Genomic DNA, 21,893 nt, shown 5'->3' with positions numbered 1-21,893 from the left:
CCATTCAACTGCTCTTCCAAGTCCTTTGCTGTCTCTGACAGAATTACAATGTCATCGGCGAACCTCAACGTTTTTATTTCTTTTCCATGGGCTTTAATACCTACTCCGAATTTTTCTTTTGTTTCCTTTACTGCATGCTCAATATACAGATTGAATAACATCGGGGAGAGGCTACAATCCCGTCTTACTACCTTCCCAACTGCTGCTTTCCTTTCATGTCCCCTCGACTCTTATAACTGCCATCTGGTTTCTGTACAAATTGTAAATAGCCTTTCACTCCCTGTATTTTACCCCTGCCACCTTTAGAATTTGAAAGAGAGTATTCCAGTCAACATTGTCAAAAGCTTTCTCTAAGTCTACAAATGCTAGAAATGTAGGTTTGCCTTTTCTTAATCTATTTTCTAAGATAAGTCGTAGGGTCAGTATTGCCTCACGTGTTCCAATATTTTTGCGGAATCCAAACTGATCTTCACTGAGGTCGGTTTCCACCAGTTTTTCCATTCGTCCCTAAAGAATTCGTGTTACTATTTTGCAGCTGTGACTTATTAAACTCATAGTTCGGTAATTTTCACATCTGTCAACACCTGCTTTCTTTGGGATTGGAATTATTATATTCTTCTTGAAGTCTGAGGGTATTTCGCCTGTCTCATACATCTTGCTCACCAGATGGTAGAGTTTTGTCAGGACTGGCTCTCCCAAGGCCGTCAGTAGTTCCAATGGAATGTTGTCTACTCCTGGGGCCTTGTTTCTACTCATCTCTTTCAGTGCTCTGTCAAATTCTTCACGCAGTATCGTATCTCCCATTTCATCTTCATCTACATCCTCTTCCATTTCCATAATATTGTCCTCAAGTACATCGCCCTTGTATAGACCCTCTATATACTCCTTCCACCTTACTGCTTTCCCTTCTTTGCTTAGAACTGGGTTTCCATCAACGCTCTTGATATTTGTACAAGTGGCTCTCTTTTCTCCACAGGTCTCTTTAATTTTCCTGTAGGCAGTATCTATCTGACCCCTAGTGAGATAAGCCTCTACATCCTTACATTTGTCCTCCAGCCATAGTTGCTTAGCCATTTTGCACTTCCTGTCGATCTCATTTTTGAGACGTTTGTATTCCTTTTTGCCTGCTTCATTTACTGCGTTTTTATAGTTTCTCCTTTCATCAATTAAGTTCAATATTTCTTCTGTTACCCAAGGATTTCTACCAGCCTTCGTCTTTGTACCTACTTGATCCTCTGCTGCCTTCACTACTTCATCCCTCAGAGCTACCCATTCCTCTTCTAGTGGGTTTCTTTCCCCCATTCCTGTCAATTGTTGCCTTATGCTCTTCCTGAAACTCTGTACAACCTCTGGTTTAGTCAGTTTATCCAGGTCCCATCTCCTTAAATTCCCGCCTTTTTGCAGTTTCTTCAGCTTTAATCTACAGTTCATAACCAATAGATTGTGGTCAGAGTCCACATCTGCCCCTGGAAATGTCTTACAATTTAAAATCTGGTTCCTAAATCTCTGTCTTACCATTATATAATCTATCTGATACCGTCTAATATCTCCAGGATTACTCCATGTATACAACCTTCTTTTATGATTCTTGAACCAAGTGTTAGCTATGATTAAGTTATGCTCTGTGCAAAATTCTACCAGAAGGCTTCCTCTTTCATTTCTCTCCCCCAATCCATATTCACCCACTATGTTTCCGTCTCTTCCTTTTCCTACTCTCAAATTCCAGTCACCCATGACTATGTTGTATGTGCCATTCATTTCTGTGTAATGACTGAAGTTAATATTTTGTATATTGTTGGTAGGCATGTTATGGGGTTATATTTTGCTGGGTTTGCTGTGTCTGCTTGATCTTTAGGTTTCAGATAAGTTATCCCATGTGTAAGTGTATCAGGAAATGTGTATGGGTCTGCAATGTAACTGTTAAATAATTTAGTTAGATGTGAATGTGTTGTTATTATTATTATTATTATTATTATTATTGAGATGCTAGATATATCCTCACAATCTTATTTTATATTATTTTAGTAACTACTTACCTTGATTTTTCTGTCCAAACATGTTCAATGCAAAGTTCTGGATACAATGGCTTCGGTACAACATGGTAGTCAGTAGCCTGACTGACTGTCAGTCTTGAGTCTGCAAGAGAGAGGGGGCTACCAGATGGACGACGGACAGAACGGCAAGAAGAGGCTGGTGATAACAGTGCAAATGCCTCACCTGGAGATGCTGCACGGTTCCTGCATGATAAAAAGGCACATTTTTAACTAGTTGTTAAAAATTAAAAATTATCCTTCAAATGACAAGGTTTATCAAGACCACACTGAAACAATGAGAGTAGTATGTTAATAAAATGTCTAAAATTGGTCCAATGACAATAAAAACAAAAAAGCACAATTGTTCTTGCCTACTCACACTAATCCTACAAATCCAAACATCCATATTCTAAAATTATTGATATTGCCTCAATTTAAAGCAGATTCCCGAAAAGCAGAAAGGCTAACAAAACAGGATCTTTAACAGTAAATTAGGTTATTGTATATGATCAACCACTTACCAAATACAAAAATGAGCCAATCATCTTAGAAATGTACAATAAGGAAAGATCATTTAAAAACAGGAATTTTATTAAAACTTTTATGTACATGTACACACAACAAATGGTTTTTTACAATATGTCACAATGTTATTGAGATGTGCAATTAATATGTCTGCACCTGCTGAATAATTCATAAGACATGGCCAAGCACCACAGATTGATGCGGGGCTGGTGATAGCAATGATGGCTGACTTTGGGCGTGTTGCGCTGATATCAGTTGGAACTATCAATACGTTGGGTTTCACAAAGCAGGTCTTACCACTGAGCAGGAATACGAAGTGGTGGTTTGCTTAGCTGATTAGTGACAGTGTAGGGGACCAGGCCTTGGGTTGCACATGGTCACACACTTGGGCAGAAGAACCAGGCCAGGCCCTTTCCTATGATAGAATCCAACAGCAGGTGCCCAAGTCTAACCAATGTCTCCATCTATTTAGAAACTTCCCTAACTGGCCAACAAAACATAGCTTTCAATGTCCCAGAAAGCATGTTTACTTGGTATCGGAAGAAAAAAATAGTCACAACAATACATAAAACTGGAACTTGTACATTTGCAAATATTCTTCATTAAACCATGCAGTCAATAACATGAAATACATCAACTTGAGGCACATACAGGGTGTCTCTCCTAAGAGTTGTCAGGTGCATTTTCTCTGGTGTTTCAGCAGATATTTGCAATTTCGTTTTTGTGTCGTGTAAATGGAGTCTACATGCCCATTTGATAAAACAGCCTCGCATTAATCTAGTGCAATATTTGTTTTATCAATACGCTTTAGTAGGAACAGGAAAAATCCCCTTAATAAATACTCCAGCAGCAACAGCACTGTCCCGGCACACGCTGATTGCTGGATTGCAGTTCATTCCTCATGTTTTAGTCCCTGTTAACACTTACTGATAAAACAAATATCAGACTTAACTAATTTGGGACCACTCTATCAAATGGGCGCATCAAATTCCAAATTAAAATGTGATTTTGATTGTAATCGGGAAGGTGCTTTATGTTGTTGACATTAGGCATCACATGAAGGACATGGCGAGCATTAATTGTCCGGGCTGACACCATCAACACAATGCAAAAACGAAATTGCAAATATCTGCCAAAACATAACAGAAAATGTGCCTGATGACCCTTAGGAGAGACGATCAGTATATGGTGAACCAGAACTCTGCTGACAGACTTTCAGAGGTTATTGAGGGATATCTTCTGTATATTCTGGTATAAGGGGCCTCTGTAGGCTCATTAAAGAGTCATTGCATTTCATATGAGTGAGAATGGCTTGGTCACAGTGGTCCTGGTTCCATGGCCAGCTGAGCTCAGTGAGCAGGTATTACACCAATGTAATTCCTCTCCTGGGGGCATGTGAAGAGCCTAGTTGACGAGATTCTAAGCAATACACACACAGGCGTGGCTGCTGGGATTATCACAGCTGCAGAACAGTACTTCAAAACCCTAGAATTCTGGAGCATGTACAACAGTCGATACTGCATTACTGTACATGCTGCTGTGATCATGGTGATAATAATTTTGAACAATTCTGTGTGAGGAAAGTTTTATATTTGTTACATGCTGTATTGCACACCGACAGAACAATTTGAACACAAACTGAGCAAAATCTTGTATTTCATCATATGGTTGTTGAATTACTCTCTGTTGTGTACTTTATGTTTTGGCTTCTGCGTATTATAGGCATCTTTACTGCTGTAAAGGCATTTTCACAGAAACCAGGGTGATTGTGGTAATAAACTGAAAAAAATCATAATCACATTATTACTTTGTAATGAGCCATCAGAGACCATAGGTCTCTTATACCAAAATACTTCGAAGTTATCCTGAACAGACGCGGAGAGTTTGTTGGTGTAGTTCTGGTTCATTCAAATGATTTAATAGTAAAGAAGATTACTCACTGAATAGCAGAAACATTGAGTTGTTGACAGGCACACACCAAACAGAATGAAAACTTTCCCAGGTTTCTGAAGAAATCCCAACACAAACACATTTTGCTGGCTAGACACACAACGCCAGAATTGTAGTTCAGCATGTGGACTGGGGAAAGACTTGTGTCAGTTTGGGTGGGCAGAGGGGAAGAGGTGGGAAGTGAGAAGTGGGACTGGGTTGGATAGTTAACAGCTAAGAGAGAGTCAGCAGGTGTGCTGGCTAGGAAAGCAGAAGGGGCAGTTGGAAGGTGCATTATTTAGGCATGTGATATACAAACCAATGAGGTGCAACATACAATGGAATGACATGGTGCATGGTGACATGGACTGAGACGAACTGATGAGACAGATAAAGGGGACAAATGTTGAATAAAGTATGTGGGAACAGAGGATTAGCACAGATTAAGACCAGATGGATTACAGGAGCAGAGGAAGTTATAAGAATAATTCCCATCAACATAATTTAGAAAAGCTGGTGCTAGACGTAAAGTCCAGATAGCACAGGATGTGAAGCAGCTGTTGAATTATATCCTGTTGCGCTCAGCTGTGAGGTGTGTTACTGGGTGGTCAACATTGTTATTGGTCACAACCTGGTGGTGGCCATTCACTTTGGCGGACAGGCACTTGGGCGTCGTGCTGGAATAAAAACCTGTGCTGTGATTGCAGAAGAGTTGATATATATCACAGCTGCTTTGACAGGTGGTCTAATTGGGCAGGTCTTGCATGTGGGCCTTCCATAGGGTTTACCCCTGTGGCAAGGGGTTGGGAGTGGAGTAGTATAGTGGTCGACCAGGATGTTGAATATGTTGAGGGTGATGGGATACCAATTTAGGTAGGGTGACAAGGGTCTTGGCTGGTGTGTCCCTCATTTCTGGGCATGATGAAAGACAATCAAAGCCCAGGCAAAGGTATGGCTCAGCTGCTCCAGTCCAGGTTAATATTGGGTGCTCCTTTGTAGTCGATTCTTGGGAGTGGTTGGAGGATTAGAGGTGTTGACAAGGAAAACTTGTTTGCAGACTACATTTAGGGAGATGTGTCTGCTTCTGAAGGCCCTTATGAAACCTTCAGCACAGTGAGCAACAGAACTCTAGTCACTGCAGATACGCCTTCCACAAGTGGCCAGAGCTGTATGGGAGCATTTTTTGGTGTGAAAGGAGTGACAGCTGCCAAATTGCAGGTGGTGTTGGTAGTCAGCGGGTTTAATATGGATGGTATGGATGGAGCCAACAGAAAAATGGACATCAACATAAAATAATAAAAATAAAATAATAAAATAATGTCCACTCTTGGCAACCAAAATCTCCAACCAATTGCTCTAAGCCTAGCCTCTCCTATCAAAAATATAAACTGGTTTCTTCACTGCCTCTCAAACATCTCCACCCCTTTCCCATTGGGATCCCTATTCGTCACTGCTGATTCCACCTCCCTATACACCAAAATCCATCACACCCATTGTCTTGCCACTATCAAACACTTTATCTCCCAACATTCTTCCAACTCCAAACCCACTATCTCATTGTTCATAGACATTACCAACTATATCCTCACACACAACTTATTAAAAAATCCACAGCTCAGTCAAGGGCACCCATGTGGCAGTCTCCTATGCCAACCTGTTTATTGACCATCTATAGGAAACCCTCCTAGCCTCCCAAACCCATGGTTCAAGTTCACTAACATCTTTATAATCTGGACTGAAGGACCAAGGCACCATATCCCTATTCATTCACAATCTGAACACCTTCTTTCCCATCCGCTTCACATGGACCTCTTCAACCCAACAAGCCACTCTCTTAGGCATTGACCTCTACCTTTCTGATGGCTCTAAATCAACATTTCTGTTTATTAAGACCACTAACAACCAACAGCGCCTTCATTCTGACAGCTGTCACCCCTTCCACACCAAAAAATCGCTCCCATACAGCCTTGGTCCTTGAGTCCAGATTATAAAGACGTCAGTGACATGAATTCCCTTTCTCAATCGGCTGAAAGTGTCACACAGGCCTTCACAGACAGGCACTCCCTCCCTCCTCCCCCTCCCCCCCCAACCTAGTCACCTAGTCTGCCCTATCCTTTGCTATGCAAATGTTACATGGATCTCTGCCCCTCCCACGTACCATATGTCCCTCCAGATCCTCAAACAACATGCTCTCAGCCTCACTTTCTGCATCCACTTACCCCACCCTCCTCCATGAGGATCCTTTACCAACTCATCAAATTCTCGCCTCGCCTCTCCTCACATTGAACCCCTCTGAATAACCTACACCATCCATAAATTCAACCCCCAACCAAAGAATCAACCCCCTCATCACACGCTATCACCCAGATGCAGCAGCTGAACCACGTTCTTCACCAGGGCTTTGATTTTCATTCAACATGCCCAGACGAGGGGGACACACTACCCAAGATCCTTCTGACCCCTTCTAAATTGATATTCTGCTGTCCACTTGATTCAGAATCCTGGTGCATCTCTATGACAGCCCACACTACAAATTCCTTGTCACATGGTCCATATCCTTGTGGAAGACCTTGGCACAAGACGTGCATAATTCACCCACCCAGCACTTTTTACTCCAATCGTGTCACAGGCCTATCCTAACCCATAAGGGGCATGGTGACATGTGAAAACAGCTAAGTCACATGTCACCTCTGCTGCAAGCAACACCTGCTTTTTATGTAGACATTACAACCAGAATAAATGGCCACCACCAGACCAGGGCCAAGAAAAAAGTTTACCATTCCGTGGCACAACATGCTGCTGAGCACAAGATGTACAAGCTCAATGGCTGGATCCTTCCCCCAGCAACAGCTTTTCTGAGCCACGTAGATGGGAGTTATCCTTACAACACATCCCTTGCTCCCACTAGCCAAACTGCACTGTGTCTGTTGCTCGCATAATGTGTGTGTGTGTGTGTGTGTGTGTGTGTGTGTGTGTGTGTTTGTACTCTAGCTTGTCAAATGATTTCTTCCAAAAGCTGGCAAAGTTTTAATTCCGTTTTGCGTGTGCTTATCAACAACTCAACACTTCTGCCATTCTTAGTGGTTTTCTTCACTCTTAGATTATTTATATAACCATTTTTTGTGTATACCAATCAACTCGCGGTAGTCTTGGCATCTTTTTTAATAAGCTAACTGTTCTACAATGACTCTCAACTCCCCAAAATACGATAACTTTATTTGGTAACATAACCACAAATATTATAGATGAAATCAGTAGCAGCCTCACGAATGGCTTTCTTAGTTTTTAGTGTTGGCAAACAGTGCGCATGAGTAATAAAAAATTTATCATCACTAATTGATCACGTGATCACTAATACAGACAGAAGGCATTGTGATAAATCTGTAAATGATATTGCACTCTCAGATTATTTTTCTCTAAAAGTTATAATAAAATCTGGTTTGTAAAAGCCCATTAAACTGCAGAACTACAAAGAACCTTTTTCAAAACATAAAACCTACAAATTTTCAAAGATACTTATTGTTAAAGAAAAGCTGGAAGGAAGCGTGTGCAGGAAACAATGCAGAGGCAATGTTCTCCAAGTTCTCTACATGATTTAAACAGAACTTTGAGGATTCATGTCCAAAACTATCCATATCAGTGGAAATGTCCAATAAAAATTAGTAAGTGTATAAATTTAAATTTTTGCTCTTAACATGTATTTTATTACACATGCAGGTAATGTCAGTAAATCTACATATATATAGTATTTCTACATAAGATATACATTCCAGAAAAATTCTATACTACATCTGCACATCACATTTATCACTGTATTTGAGGGAGTTTGCCATCACATTTCTATAAAAAAAATTCATTTATGTTCCATATTATATGGGCATTTCAGTATATGCTCCTTTTTATACTTACTTCCACACAATTTCAGCTCCTTTAACAGTAAAGTATTACGAACTGCTGCCTTGCTGTATGGGCTATTTGCTGTCAAAGTCAATCATTTGCTGTGTCTTGTATTTTAATTATGAATTCCATTTACGTATTTACTGTTTTTTTTTCACTTGTTATTTATAATATATGGACAACATAAATAGTGAGATTATTATGACTAGTAAAAATGTTTTTGCATGATACTGGCTTTACTTTTCCCATAATTCTTACTGCTTTCTTTCTTAGCATAACGAGCCTTCTTCCACTGATCTGGCAGCTACCACCCCAAGTGCAATTGCAAAAGTAAGTAGTACACTAAACCAAATAAAACAATTCTTAATGGTTTAGTATTTATATGCAGTGCTATTCTCCTTAGTACACAAAACTAAATCTATGCATCTTTCCAAAGGCTTACATGTAGAAAAGCTACTTGTCAGAATATCTTGACTCTAGTCAGTCAATTTACTTTTGCCACTTCGTTTAAAACAATGAGATTGGTTTTGCTGCATTTAACGTTCAAGTTTTCATCCTGAAAATGAGTGTTTGCTTTTTCAGTTAACTTATGTATCTTTGTACTTATGCTTACTGCACTCTGTGTCTAACAGGTATGATAATAAGGTAATAAAAACTTCCCGGCAGATTAAAACTGTGTGCCAGACCGAGACTCGAACTTGGGACCTTTGCCTTTTGGGGGCAAGTGCTCTACCAACTGAGCTACCCAAGCACGACTCACACCCCGTCCTCACAGCTTTACTTCTGCCAGTACCTCGTCTCCTACCTTCCAAACTTTACAGAAGCTCTCCTGCGAGCCTTGCAGAACTAGCACTCCTGAAAGAAAGGATATTGCGGAGACATGGCTTAACCACAGCCTGGGGGATGTTTCCAGAATGAGATTTTTCACTCTGCAGCGGAGTGTGCACTGATATGAAACTTCCTGGCAGACTAAAACTGTGTGCTGGACCGAGACTCGAACTCGGGGCCTTTGCCTTTCGCGGGCACACTCCGCTGCAGAGTGAAAATTTCATTCTGGAAACATCCCCCAGGCTGTGGTTAAGCCATGTCTCCGCAATATCCTTTCCTTCAGGAGTGTTAGTTCTGCAAGGTTCGCAGGAGAGCTTCTGTAAAGTTTGGAAGGTAGGAGATGAGGTACTGGCAGAAGTAAAGCTGTGAGGACGGGGCATGAGTCGTGCTTGGGTAGCTCAGTTGGTAGAGCACTTGCCCGCAAATGGTAAAGGTCCCGAGTTCGAGTCTCGGTCCAGCACACAGTTTTAATCTGCCAGGAAGTTTCATATCAGTGCACACTCTACAGCAGAGTGAAAATCTCATTAGGTGCATTCAAGTTCTAAGGCCTCCGATTTTTTTTTCTCCGGACTGGAAAGAGATAGAAACATGCGCATTGTTTTAAAATGAGGCCGCGTTCATTGTCAATACGTCCCAGAGATGGCAGCACCGTACGGCAGATGGAATTTTACTGCCAGCGGCGAGAATGAGAACTGTTTTAAATACTTAAAATGGTGACTTTTCCTTACTTGAACAGCGTGCAATCATTCGTTTTCTGAATTTGCGTGGTGTGAAGCCAATTGAAATTCATCGACAGTTGAAGGAGACATGTGGTGATGGCGTTATGGATGTGTCGAAAGTGCGTTCGTGGGTGCGACAGTTTAATGAAGGCAGAACATCGTGTGACAACAAACCGAAACAACCTCGGGCTCGCACAAGTCGGTCTGACGACATGATCGAGAAAGTGGAGAGAATTGTTTTGGGGGATCGCCGAATGACTGTTGAACAGATCGCCTCCAGAGTTGGCATTTCTGTGGGTTCTGTGCACACAATCCTGCATGACGACCTGAAAATGTGAAAAGTGTCATCCAGGTGGGTGCCACGAATGCTGACGGCGACCACATGGCTGCCCGTGTGGCATGTTGCCAAGCAATGTTGACGCGCAATGACAGCATGAATGGGACTTTCTTTTCGTCGGTTGTGACAATGGATGAGACGTGGATGCCATTTTTCAATCCAGAAACAAAGTGCCAGTCAGCTCAATGGAAGCACACAGATTCACCGCCACCAAAATAATTTCGGGTAACCGCCAGTGCTGAAAAAATGGTGTCCATGTTCTGGGACAGCGAGGGCGTAATCCTTACCCATTGCGTTCCAAAGGGCACTACGGTAACAGGTGCATCCTACGAAAATGTTTTGAAGAACAAATTCCTTCCTGCACTGAAACAAAAACGTCCGGGAAGGGCTGCGCGTGTGCTGTTTCACCAAGACAACGCACCCGCACATGGAGCTAACGTTACACAACAGTTTCTTCGTGATAACAACTTTGAAGTGATTCCTCATGCTCCCTACTCACCTGACCTGGCTCCTAGTGACTTTTGGCTTTTTTCAACAATGAAAGACACTCTCCGTGGTCGCACATTCACCAGCCGTGCTGCTATTGCCTCAGCGATTTTCCAGTGGTCAAAACAGACTCCTAAAGAAGCCTTCGCCGCTGCCATGGAATCATGGCGTCAGCGTTGTGAAAAATGTGTACGTCTGCAGAGCGATTACGTCGAGAAGTAACACCAGTTTCATCGATTTCGGGTGAGTAGTTAATTAGAAAAAAAATCGGAGGGCTTAGAACTTGAATGCAGCTCGTATTACGATCATCTGTTTCCTGCTGACACCACTGTTTAAAAATATTGTTAACAGTGCAGTGTGATTAACACTAATGTAGCAAGTTATAAGTTCTGAAAACATCTTCCATTTGTTAACCCCATCAGCTCTACATACTGATTCTCAAGTTCCTTGTCTCAATTTTGTCTTGGCATGAATGTTGTTGCCAGACAATATTTCCTTACGCACATACTCCCCCCCCCCCCAATAAACTCGCTGCTGCACTCTATGATAAAATTCTGTTCAAAATGGAATGGAGATGTGTCTACTTACAATATATGCTGAGGCAATATTTTCATAATTTGTCATCATATGAACTATTGAGCTGTTGTATGCACCAGCTGGTACACAACGGCAGGTATTTAGGTCCTCTCACATCCTCAAATATCAAATTCCCCAAAAAAGAGCCAAAGAGAGCTAAAAGTTCTAGACATACGTCATCATTACAGAAAAAAAATCTATAGTGGGAGAGTGTTTGCTGCATATTTTCATTTTGCCCTTTTGAAAGAATTTCATCTGCTCCAGTTTCCTCTAGGTTACATGTAATTCTGTACCACATATAGTAAATATATCCATCAAATTGGAGTGACAAGTTCTCCTGTACACTCATTACTGCACGTTTATACATCAGTTTCAATTGATAGTTTCTTAATTATATGTTTTTGACCATAGAAACAGATTTTTGACCATAGAAACAAATTATGTACCAAAAGCCATTGGTACCTAAGTCTCATAAACTTTCTTGATTATTGAGCATGGCAGTCCTTCCATTACTTTTACCTTTTTAATCTTCTGCATCTTCTCCGTCTCTTCTACAGTTTTTATCACCCATAACAATTACATAAATTTGTGTTAATGATCAAAATATTCCTTGCTGCATGCACAGCTTTGCTTCATTTTCCTCTCTGGTGTCCATACCCCAAATCTCATTTTTTTTATTTATGGATTCTTTTGTTACTTCTTAGTAGAACACTTCCATATTTAAGGTTTAATAATAAGTACACTGTTTCTATTCCACTCATTTTTGTTTATTTCAAACTACTTCTCAGCTTATTAGGCAATCTTCAGGAAACCACTAACTAGTATCTGCATAGGACACTGGTGCTTAGGTGACCAAGCATTATAGGCAAAGATATAATCACTTGCATGGATTGTGGTGCAACAAACTTGTTTCTAATTTTTGAAATTACACTTTACACAACGGATAATGCTAAGCATAGTAGATAATTAAATTACACAGAATTACAGGTTAAATGCATCTTTTTTCTGAGATACTGTTGAAATGAGTACTTTCCATCTGTGTTGTGCAACAAAACATTTTTTTGCATCTTTGTAAACTAAACTCTAGGCAATGGACAGTAGTACACACAATAATTAGAATACATAATTGTTACGGGACATATGGTTATGAGGCCACAACTGAGCACTAGCAACTTACATTGAGACACAAACGTGTTTTACATAGTAAATAACATTTTTAAGCAATGGGCAACATTGAATACGGAGTACATGGTTAAAATATATAGTATTAAAGTATTACAAGTTATATGGTTGACGTTTTTGGGGTAAAGAACATGAAAGCCTGTTGTGGTTTAGTTCCATGTAGCAGTATATGTCATTGTGACTGTGGGTATGTGGCTGGTTGATAGGAACATGCCACATACCCAAAAACTGGCACAATGATACATACTGCTACACGGAATTAAACTACAATGGGCTTCTACATCTAATCTGCAATTCAGACTTAAGTGCCTGACAGAGGGTTCATCGAACCCTTTTCATACTACTTCTCTACCATTCCATTCTCGAATGGCGCGTGGTAAAAAGGAACACCTAAATCTTTCTGTTTGAGCTCTGATTTCTCTTATTTTATTATGATGATCATTTCTCCCTATGTAGATGGGTGTCAACAAAATATTTTCGCATTCAGATGAGAAAGTTGGCGATTGAAATTTCTTAAATAGATCTTGTCCCAAAGAAAACCGCCTTTGTTTCAGTGGCTGCCACCCCAACTCGCGTATCATATCAGTGACACTCTCACCCCTATTGCGTGATAACACCAAACAAGCTGCCCTTCTTTGCACTTTTTTGATGTCCTCCGTCAATCCTACCTGGTAAGGATCACACCCCACGCAGCAATAGAGGACGGACAAGTGTAATGTAGGCTGTCTCTTTAGTGGGTTTGTCGCATCTTCTAAGTGTTCTGCCAACAAATCACAGTCTTCGCTTTGCCTTCCTCACAATACTATCTATGTGGTCTTTCCAATTTAAGTTGCTCGTAATAATAATTCCTAGGTATTTAGTCAAATTGACAGCCCTTAGATTTGTGTGATTTATCATATACCCAAAATTTATCAGATTTCTTTTAGTACCCGTGTGGATGACCTCGCACTTTTCTTTGTTTAGTGCCAATTGCCACTTTTTGCACCATACAGAAAATCTCTCCAGATCATTTTGTAATTGGAATTGATCGTCTAACGAATTTACTAGATGGTAAATTACAGTGTCATCTGCAAAGGGGGCTGGTCAGATTTTCATCTAGATCATTTACGTAAATCAGGAACAGCAGAGGGCCTATGACACTAAATTGCGGAATGCCAGATATCACTTCTGTTCTACTCGATTATTTACTGTCTATCACTATGAATTGTGGCCTCTCTGAGAGGAAATCACGAATCCAGTCACACAACTGAGACGATACTCCTTATGCACGCAATTTGATTAATAGTCGCTTGTGAGGAACAGTATCAAAAGCCTTCTGGAACTCTAGGAATATGGAATAAATCTGAGATCCCTTGTCAACAGCACTCATTACTTCATGGGGATAAAAAGCTCTGCTTTCTTGCAGCACCGATGTCTTCTGCTAGCACCGGACGCTTCTCCGAAGATTTCACTGCTAGGAAGGGGAAATTTTCACTCTCTCGCTCTCTCTCTTCTTATTCAAAAATACACAAGAACGATATTTTCTGAATCCGTGTTGGTTATGTATCTCCAAAGTGATTCATAATGTTCGAGTACAGTATATGCTCCAAGATCCTACTGCAAATTGAGGTCAGTGATAGGGGTCTGTAATTCAATGGGTTACTCCTATTTCCTTTCTTGAATATTGGTGTGACCTGTGCTACTTTCTAGTCTCTAGGAACAGACCTTTCGTCAAGTGAGCGGTTGTATATGATTGCTAAGAAAGGTGCTATTGTGTCTTCATACTCTTAAAGGAACCTGATTGGTATACCATCTGGACCGGAATACTTGCCTTTCTTAAGTGATTTGAGTTGTTTTGTAACACCTAAGATATCTACTTTCTTATTCTTTAAACCACAAACTTCAACAACATAACTTGCAATACTTCAATACTGTACATTTTAACCTTTTATTATGTTCAATATTGTGTAGTGCCCCCAGTATTTTATGAAAGTCTGGAGACACTTGTGTTCCAGCCGTTTCCAACACGCGTTATTTTAAAGCAGGGCGTGAGGATGAGCATGGGATAGTGCACCCATTTATTGTTTGTGCAGGCGAAACTGGAAGAGACATAGTTCGTCAGTGTTGGCAAGTGTTCAGCGCGACCTGCGAAGAATAAACAAATACGGCCCAGAAGCTCCGCGGCTGGCTGCAAAGAGTAATGTAGCTTTGTATTGTTGAAAAACAAATGGAGTGACTCGAGATAGTGACTGTTTTAGTAGACGTTGAACTGCTGTTGAGAGTACGAGGACTGGACGTGGATAGTCAGCCACGATAAAAGCTTATGTATTAATTGTGTTCAAAAATGTGTAATTAACTGATCTTGGGTGCCCGGTAATGTGTGGGCTTACATCATAAAGTTTAGTTGTTTTTTTTGTACAAAGTGGAAATAAATATGTTCTGGTGCATTGAATGATATTCCATGAGTAGCATATTTTAGAATAAAAAGAGAGAGAGAGAGAAAGAGTGAGAGAGTGAAAATTTCCCCTTCCTAGCAGTGAATCTTCGGAGAACCATCCGGTGCTAGCAGAAGACATGGGCGCTGCAAGAAAGCAGAACCACCATTCTTCAACAAGTAAGTCCACAAAAACGCTTAAGCTGTATAGAGGGAGCTTAACATTACACTGGGCCACCGCAAGAACGTGGCGACCGTAAAGAAAGGACCTGAGAAAGAAGGGGAAATATTAAGGAAGTTACACGAAAAAGAAAAAAAAACAGTTGGGAGTTGCCATAGCAACCGATAACAGCGAGGCTGCAGAGTGATTCCACGATACTTATCCAGAAATATCGTGTTGATAAATGGTGAAATGATTAAGAGAATCAAGAAAATCGCACAACGCTGCAGTTGGTCTCAAATCGCCGACGCTGACGTCTACAAACACTGCCGCCGCCGCCGTACACCAACGCCAACGTCACATCACACCAACGCCGCCGACGCCGCACTCCAACGCCGACGCCGCCGTTCACTTATGTATCAATTGTGTTCAAAAACTAATCTTGGGTGCCAGGTAATGTATGGGCTTACATCATAAAGTTTAGTTGTCTTTTTTTTTGTACAAAGTGGAAATAAATATGTTCTGGTGCATTGAATGATATTCCATGAGTAGCGTATTTTTTAATAAGAAGAGAGAGAGAGAGAGAGAGAGAGAGAGAGAGAGAGAGAGAGAGAGAGAGAGAGAGCGAGAGAGTGAAAATTTCCCCTTCCCAGCAGTGAAATCTTCGGAGAAGCGTCCGGTGCTAACAGAAGACATCGGCGCTGCAGAACCAGCATTCTTCAACAAGTAAGTCCACGAAAACGCTTAAGCTGTATAGAGGGAACTTAACATTACACTGGGCCACCGCAATTACCCACTGCATTAAAATATTATTTACAATGTAAAACATTTTGTTTCTCAATATAAGTTGCTAGTGCGCAGTTGTGGCATCATAACCATATGTCCTGTAACAATTATGCACTCTAATTACTGTGTGGACTACTGTCCATTGCCTAGAGTTTAGTTTACAGAGGGGCAAAAAAATGTTTGTTGCACAACGTAAATGGAAAGTACTCAGGACCTCAGAAAAAAATCCATTTAACCTGTAATATTGTGCAGTACAGTTATTTATTGTGCTTCACATTGTCAATTGTGTAAAATGTAATTTCAACACTAAAAAAAAAGTTTGGTGCACAACACTCCATGCAAGTGATTTTATCTTCACCTACAATGTTTGGTTACTTAAGAACCAGTGTCCCTTGCAGACAACTAGTTCAAAATAAACAAAAATCAGTACAACAAAAACAGTGTACTTATTATTAAACCTTAAATATTTTTTATTTGAGATAGATCAAGATCAAAATCAAAATCAGTAGTCTGTGCATGAGGTATCATGCTGCTTTGAATAGAAATGTATCTTCAGCACAGTGCCAACTTTGACAGATGTATTTCTTCAAATTTCTGGTGCTTTAACGTGTTTCTTTTGGTATAAAGTTTTGATAATAGCTACCATTTTTAAAGCAATGCTTTATAACTCACCCAAGAGGGCTGAAGGAGCTTGCAGACGTTCGAGCAGAGGAAGGCAGCACTGGACTGCCTCGACAAGACGCAATTCCTGAGACAGATCCCAGGCCAGCAGTGACATTTGCCACACTAAGAGAAGCAGCAGTAGTAACAGGAGCCGAAATACGTGTGGCTCCAATAGAGAGACGGTTGCTATTGGACATAACACTTGCATTTCCCATAAATGTGGACGCACTCGAGTGGTTCAGTGTAGTATTTGACTGATCAGGATAGAAGAAGCGACATTCCTAGTCAATAAACAAAAATTTAAAATAAAAAACAGGCTAAACAACTAACCTGCTAAAAGCACACTCTTATGGCTAATATTGCACTTTATAATATTTCACTTCATACTTCTATTAAAATGAGAGACCAATATGGCCTTGCTTATCAGCAACTATTGTGATTTTAATATGACGGGGTTCACTAATTCATACTGCAAAAACTGCTATATCTACACAGTGTGACAGTAAACATAGTAGGAAAGTCCTTGGTTAAATATAAATTATGGAAGGAGTGAAGGTTCCAATTCAGCATGTCCTGAAGTGAGAATGTTGTTTTGCTTCCTGATGAATCTTTCTTCAGAACTAACAGAATAAACATACAAACATATGCACCTGGATGGCTACATTGTCTTGGGCAACTGCTTTGTGCTGGCACTGAAGCTCAACTGGTATCAGGGAGGGAAAGGCAGCAAGAGCACTGGATAGGAATCTGGTGACTGTGAAGTCATTCTGGCACAGACAGGGGGCCTTGCACGCAGTGCACAATGATGTGGAGGAATGGATTCAGAGTGGCAGATAGTGACAGGATGAGAGAAACACAAGAGAGAAGGGTGGGAGTGCAGAATGAGAAAAGCGAGAGTCACAGGGCAGGGCTTGAAGTGGATGTGAGTTGGGCTAGCAAAGGCTGAGGCCATGGGTTGCTTCATAATCTGCAACATATTCTCCAATCCCATAATCAGCACCAGAGTAACTTTCCAAATGATTCACAGACGTTTACATTCATGACTTCACATTTTTCTATGGAAGAAGTTATTCTGTTTCTCTTACATACAAACAAAAATTTTCACAGCATGCAGGGGTGGAAACATTTACTTGAGTTTCCATGAAGTTTCAGAATTAACCTCTGTTCAAGTTTGGTAAAATACCAATACAGCCATTTTGTCTCCTTAAATATGCTTTTGTGCCAGTGAATCTTTAAATTGTAAGAAGCCACACAAAACATAATCCATGTCATGTCATCTACCAATGAAGCAGATCTCTATGTTGTAGTGTATAAGGTAAAGCTGCTCCTCAACCAAGTAAAATGTAAGGATCTTGCATATAATGTAACAGTTTTTGCAGAATACAAAACCATAAATGTTTTCTTTTTAATTACAGAATAAAAGATATGAAATGGATACAAAAAAACCCTTGTCAATCTCTGACAAAGGACCTAGGCCAAAAACTAATGAGGGTGAAATAAATCTTTCATTAAAAAGGTGTAGCTGATTCTAGCTTTTTTTTTAGCATTACATCTTTAACTTAACCTATACACTAAAATTATTGAATAATTACCTCTGATTGCACCTTTCTTATTTTCCACACACTGTGAAGTCCACAATTTGAGTCATATGTCATACATACAGATGGTTCCTCACTGACAAATACAATTTTCTGGCAGGGATCACATATATTTGAGAGTGTCACTGCAAGGAAAAAAAGCATCAAACTTATTATATTTGCACTGATGTTAATTATGGTTCAGGAGTAAACGAGACCACTCACCAAATAGTAGAAGCATTGAGTCATGGACAGGTGCACAGAAAGGAAAATAGAAATGCTGTTAGCTTTCACAAGACACACACACACACACACACACACACACACACACACACACACACACACACACCTGGAGAGAGTGAAGGATGTTTTGCAAGAATAACTCTTACCTACACAGTTCAGAAATGCTGGAGTTGGAGGGAAAGATCCAGATGGCATGGGTTGCAAAACAGCCACTGAACTCTAGCGTGTCGTACTCATCATCATGTTGCACCACCGTGTGGTCAACTTAGTTTTGGACATTGTTGGACAATGGCCATTCATTCTGGTTGACAGCTGGTTGGCACTCATTCCCACAGAAAATGTTGTGTAGTAACTCTAGCAGATCTGGCACATGACTTGGTTGCTTTCACAAGTGACACTGTCTCTGATGGGATGGGGTAAGCTTCTGACAGGACTGGAGTGATATATGCTGGGTCAGTGTATTGGGTAAGTCTTGTACATGGATAATTTACAGGGATATGACACCTGTGGCATGGGGGAGAGCCATAGGGGTAGACTAGGATGTGGTATAGGTTAGGCTGGCAACAGAATACCATTTTCGGAGGGATGGAAACAATCTTTAGTAGGATGTACCTCATTTTCGGGATGATAGATAATCAAAGCCTTGGCGAAGGATAAGGAGTGTTTGAAGATAAGGCATGGGAACTCCATTTGCAGACTAGGTTTGGAGCTTAGTGCCTGACTGTGAAAGCCTTTGTGAGACTTCCAGCATACTGGGCACGGGAATTCTTGTCACTACAGGTTCACCATCCACAGGTGACCAGACAGTTTGGGAGCAACTTTTTAGTGTGTTTAACAGCTGTCAAAATGTAGGTGCTGTTGGTGGTTAATAGGTTTAACATGGACAAAGGTGTGGATAATGCCATCAGAGAGGTGGAGGTCAATGTCTAGAAAGATGGTTCATCATGTTGAAGAGGATCCGAAGAAGCTAATGGGAGAGTGGTTGCTGAGGTGTGGATTAATGAGGATAGAGTGTCTTGGTCCTGGATCCAGATTATGAAGAAATCACCGATGAACCTGAACCAGACAAGGGGTTTTGGGTTCTGGAAGGCTATGAAGGCTTCCTCTAGATGCCCCATAAACAAGCTGGCATAGGAGGTTACCATGCGGGTGCCCAAGGATGTGTCTTGGATTTGTTTATATACCTTTCCCTCAAAGGAGAAATAGTGTGTGTTAGGATGTATTTGGTACAGTGTATGTGGAATGAGGTAGTGGGTGTGGAGTCGAAAGGACATGTGTGGAGGTAGTGTTCCAATAGTAGCAAGGGCATGTACATTAAGGATGTTAGTGTGAAGGGAGGTGGCATCAACAGTGACAAGTAGGGACTCAGGTGGTAACAGGGTGAGGATACTCGAGAGTCGGTTGAGAAAGTGGTTGTTATCTTTGATACAAGAGGCTAGGCTTAGCGCAATTGGTTGGAGCTGTTGGTCAACAAGAAAGGACACTGGAGACAATAAGCAGCCACAATGGGGCATTCAGGATTGATGAGTTAATGAATTTTGAGAAGCACGTAGAAAGTGAATGTACAGTGGGGTCATTGGGGTGAGAAGGGAGATGGACTTTAGGAGATAGATTCTGGGATGGGTCTAGGCATTTCAGTAGCAATTGCATGTTACAGTGGAGTTCTGGGATGAGATCACTATGGTAACACATGTAGGTGGAGGAGTCAGACTGCTGGCAGAACTCTTCTGTCGTGTAGTCACTATGATTCATCACAACACATATACACAAATCTGCGACTCAGCCATAAGCACTTTCATGGCAGCCTCTTATACCTACCTGTTTATGGGTCATCTAGAGGTAGCCTTTTTAGCCTCCCAAAACCCATTGTCTACTTGAGGTTCATTATGACATCTTCATGATCTGAACCTATGGCCAAAACATCCTATCCTCATTCCTTCACAACCTCAATACCTTTTCTCCCACCAGCTTATTCCGGTCCTCCTCAACCTAACATGCCAACTTCCTGGATGTTAACCTCCATCTCTCTGATGGCTCATCTGTAACTCTGTCCATATTAAACCCACTAACCATCAAAAATATCGGCATTCTCAGCTGCCACCCCTACACCAAAAAATCACTCCCATAAAGTTTGGTCACTTGTGGATAGTGGATCTGCAGTTTCCCTTTCCCAGTATGCTAAAGGTCTCACAAAAGCATCATAGACAGGCACTGTGCCCCAAACTTGGTCTGCAAACATTTCCCATACCACATCCTCACACAGACAAATCCTCCCACCATCCCCCCCAGAATCATTGGCAAAGTAGTGAATCCCTCGTCACCTAGTACCACCATGAACTTGGGCAATTGAACCATATCTTTTGCCAGGACTCTGATCATCTCTCATCATGACCAGAAATGACAAATACTCTACCCAAGATCCTTCTGACATATCTTACAGGTGGTATTCCACAGCCCACCCAATCTACACAAAATCCTGGTCCATTCCTATACTACTCCTTCTCCCTTGCCATAAGGAGTATATCCCTGTAGAATACCTAATGCCAGAGCTACTCAATACACTGACCCAGGGCATCTCCAGTTCTGTAACAGGCTGGCCTCTTGTGAAACCAGGCATATCATATACCAACTCTGCTGCAGTTACTGCACAACATCTTACGTGAGCATGACTACCAACCAGTTGTTCACCAGAATGAACGGCCACCATCCCAAACTCTGGCCAAGAAGAAAATTGACCACCCAGTAGGCGAACACACAGCACAGCACAAAATGCATGCGTTCAATGGCTGCTTCACAACCCATACCATCTGGTTCCTTCCCTCCACCTCAAACTTCTCTGAACTCAATAGAGGGGAATTATACACTCCTGGAAATTGAAATAAGAACACCGTGAATTCATTGTCCCAGGAAGGGGAAACTTTATTGACACATTCCTGGGGTCAGATACATCACATGATCACACTGACAGAACCACAGGCACATAGACACAGGCAACAGAGCATGCACAATGTTGGCACTAGTACAGTGTATATCCACCTTTTGCAGCAATGCAGGCTGCTATTCTCCCATGGAGACGATCGTAGAGATGCTGGATGTAGTCCTGTGGAACGGCTTGCCATGCCATTTCCACCTGGCGCCTCAGTTGGACCAGCGTTCGTGCTGGACGTGCAGACCGCGTGAGACGACGCTTCATCCAGTCCCAAACATGCTCAATGGGGGACAGATCCAGAGATCTTGCTGGCCAGGGTAGTTGACTTATACCTTCTAGAGCATGTTGGGTGGCACGGGATACATGCAGACGTGCATTGTCCGGTTGGAACAGCACGTTCCCTTGCCGGTCTAGGAATGGTAGAACGATGGGTTCGATGACGGTTTGGATGTACCGTGCACTATTCAGTGTCCCCTCGACGATCACCAGTGGTGTACGGCCAGTGTAGGAGATCACTCCCCACACCATGATGCCGGGTGTTGGCCCTGTGTGCCTCGGTCGTATCCAGTCCTGATTGTGGCGCTCACCTGCACGGCGCCAAACACGCATA

General features: G+C 41.5%; 1 protein-coding gene across 3 annotated transcripts in view; it reads right to left on the bottom strand.

The window, feature by feature from the left end:
* LOC124547995 (anaphase-promoting complex subunit 1) overlaps positions 1 to 21,893 on the bottom strand; it is a 374,510-nt gene that overhangs the window by 284,612 nt on the left and 68,005 nt on the right. For all 3 annotated transcript variants that reach the window (XM_047125147.1, XM_047125148.1, XM_047125149.1), the window contains exons 6-8: positions 18,127 to 18,257; positions 16,544 to 16,815; positions 2,037 to 2,237 (exon numbers count right to left, since the gene is read on the bottom strand). In XM_047125147.1, coding sequence (XP_046981103.1) covers positions 2,037 to 2,237; positions 16,544 to 16,815; positions 18,127 to 18,257 — 604 coding nt within the window. The remainder of the gene's footprint in view (positions 1 to 2,036; positions 2,238 to 16,543; positions 16,816 to 18,126; positions 18,258 to 21,893) is intronic.

This window comes from Schistocerca americana, chromosome 1 (genome assembly GCF_021461395.2).
Source record: "Schistocerca americana isolate TAMUIC-IGC-003095 chromosome 1, iqSchAmer2.1, whole genome shotgun sequence".
NCBI classification, from domain to species: domain Eukaryota; kingdom Metazoa; phylum Arthropoda; class Insecta; order Orthoptera; family Acrididae; genus Schistocerca; species Schistocerca americana.
Note: the sequence above shows the minus strand (reverse complement) of the source record. Positions and strands in the feature narration are given on the sequence as shown.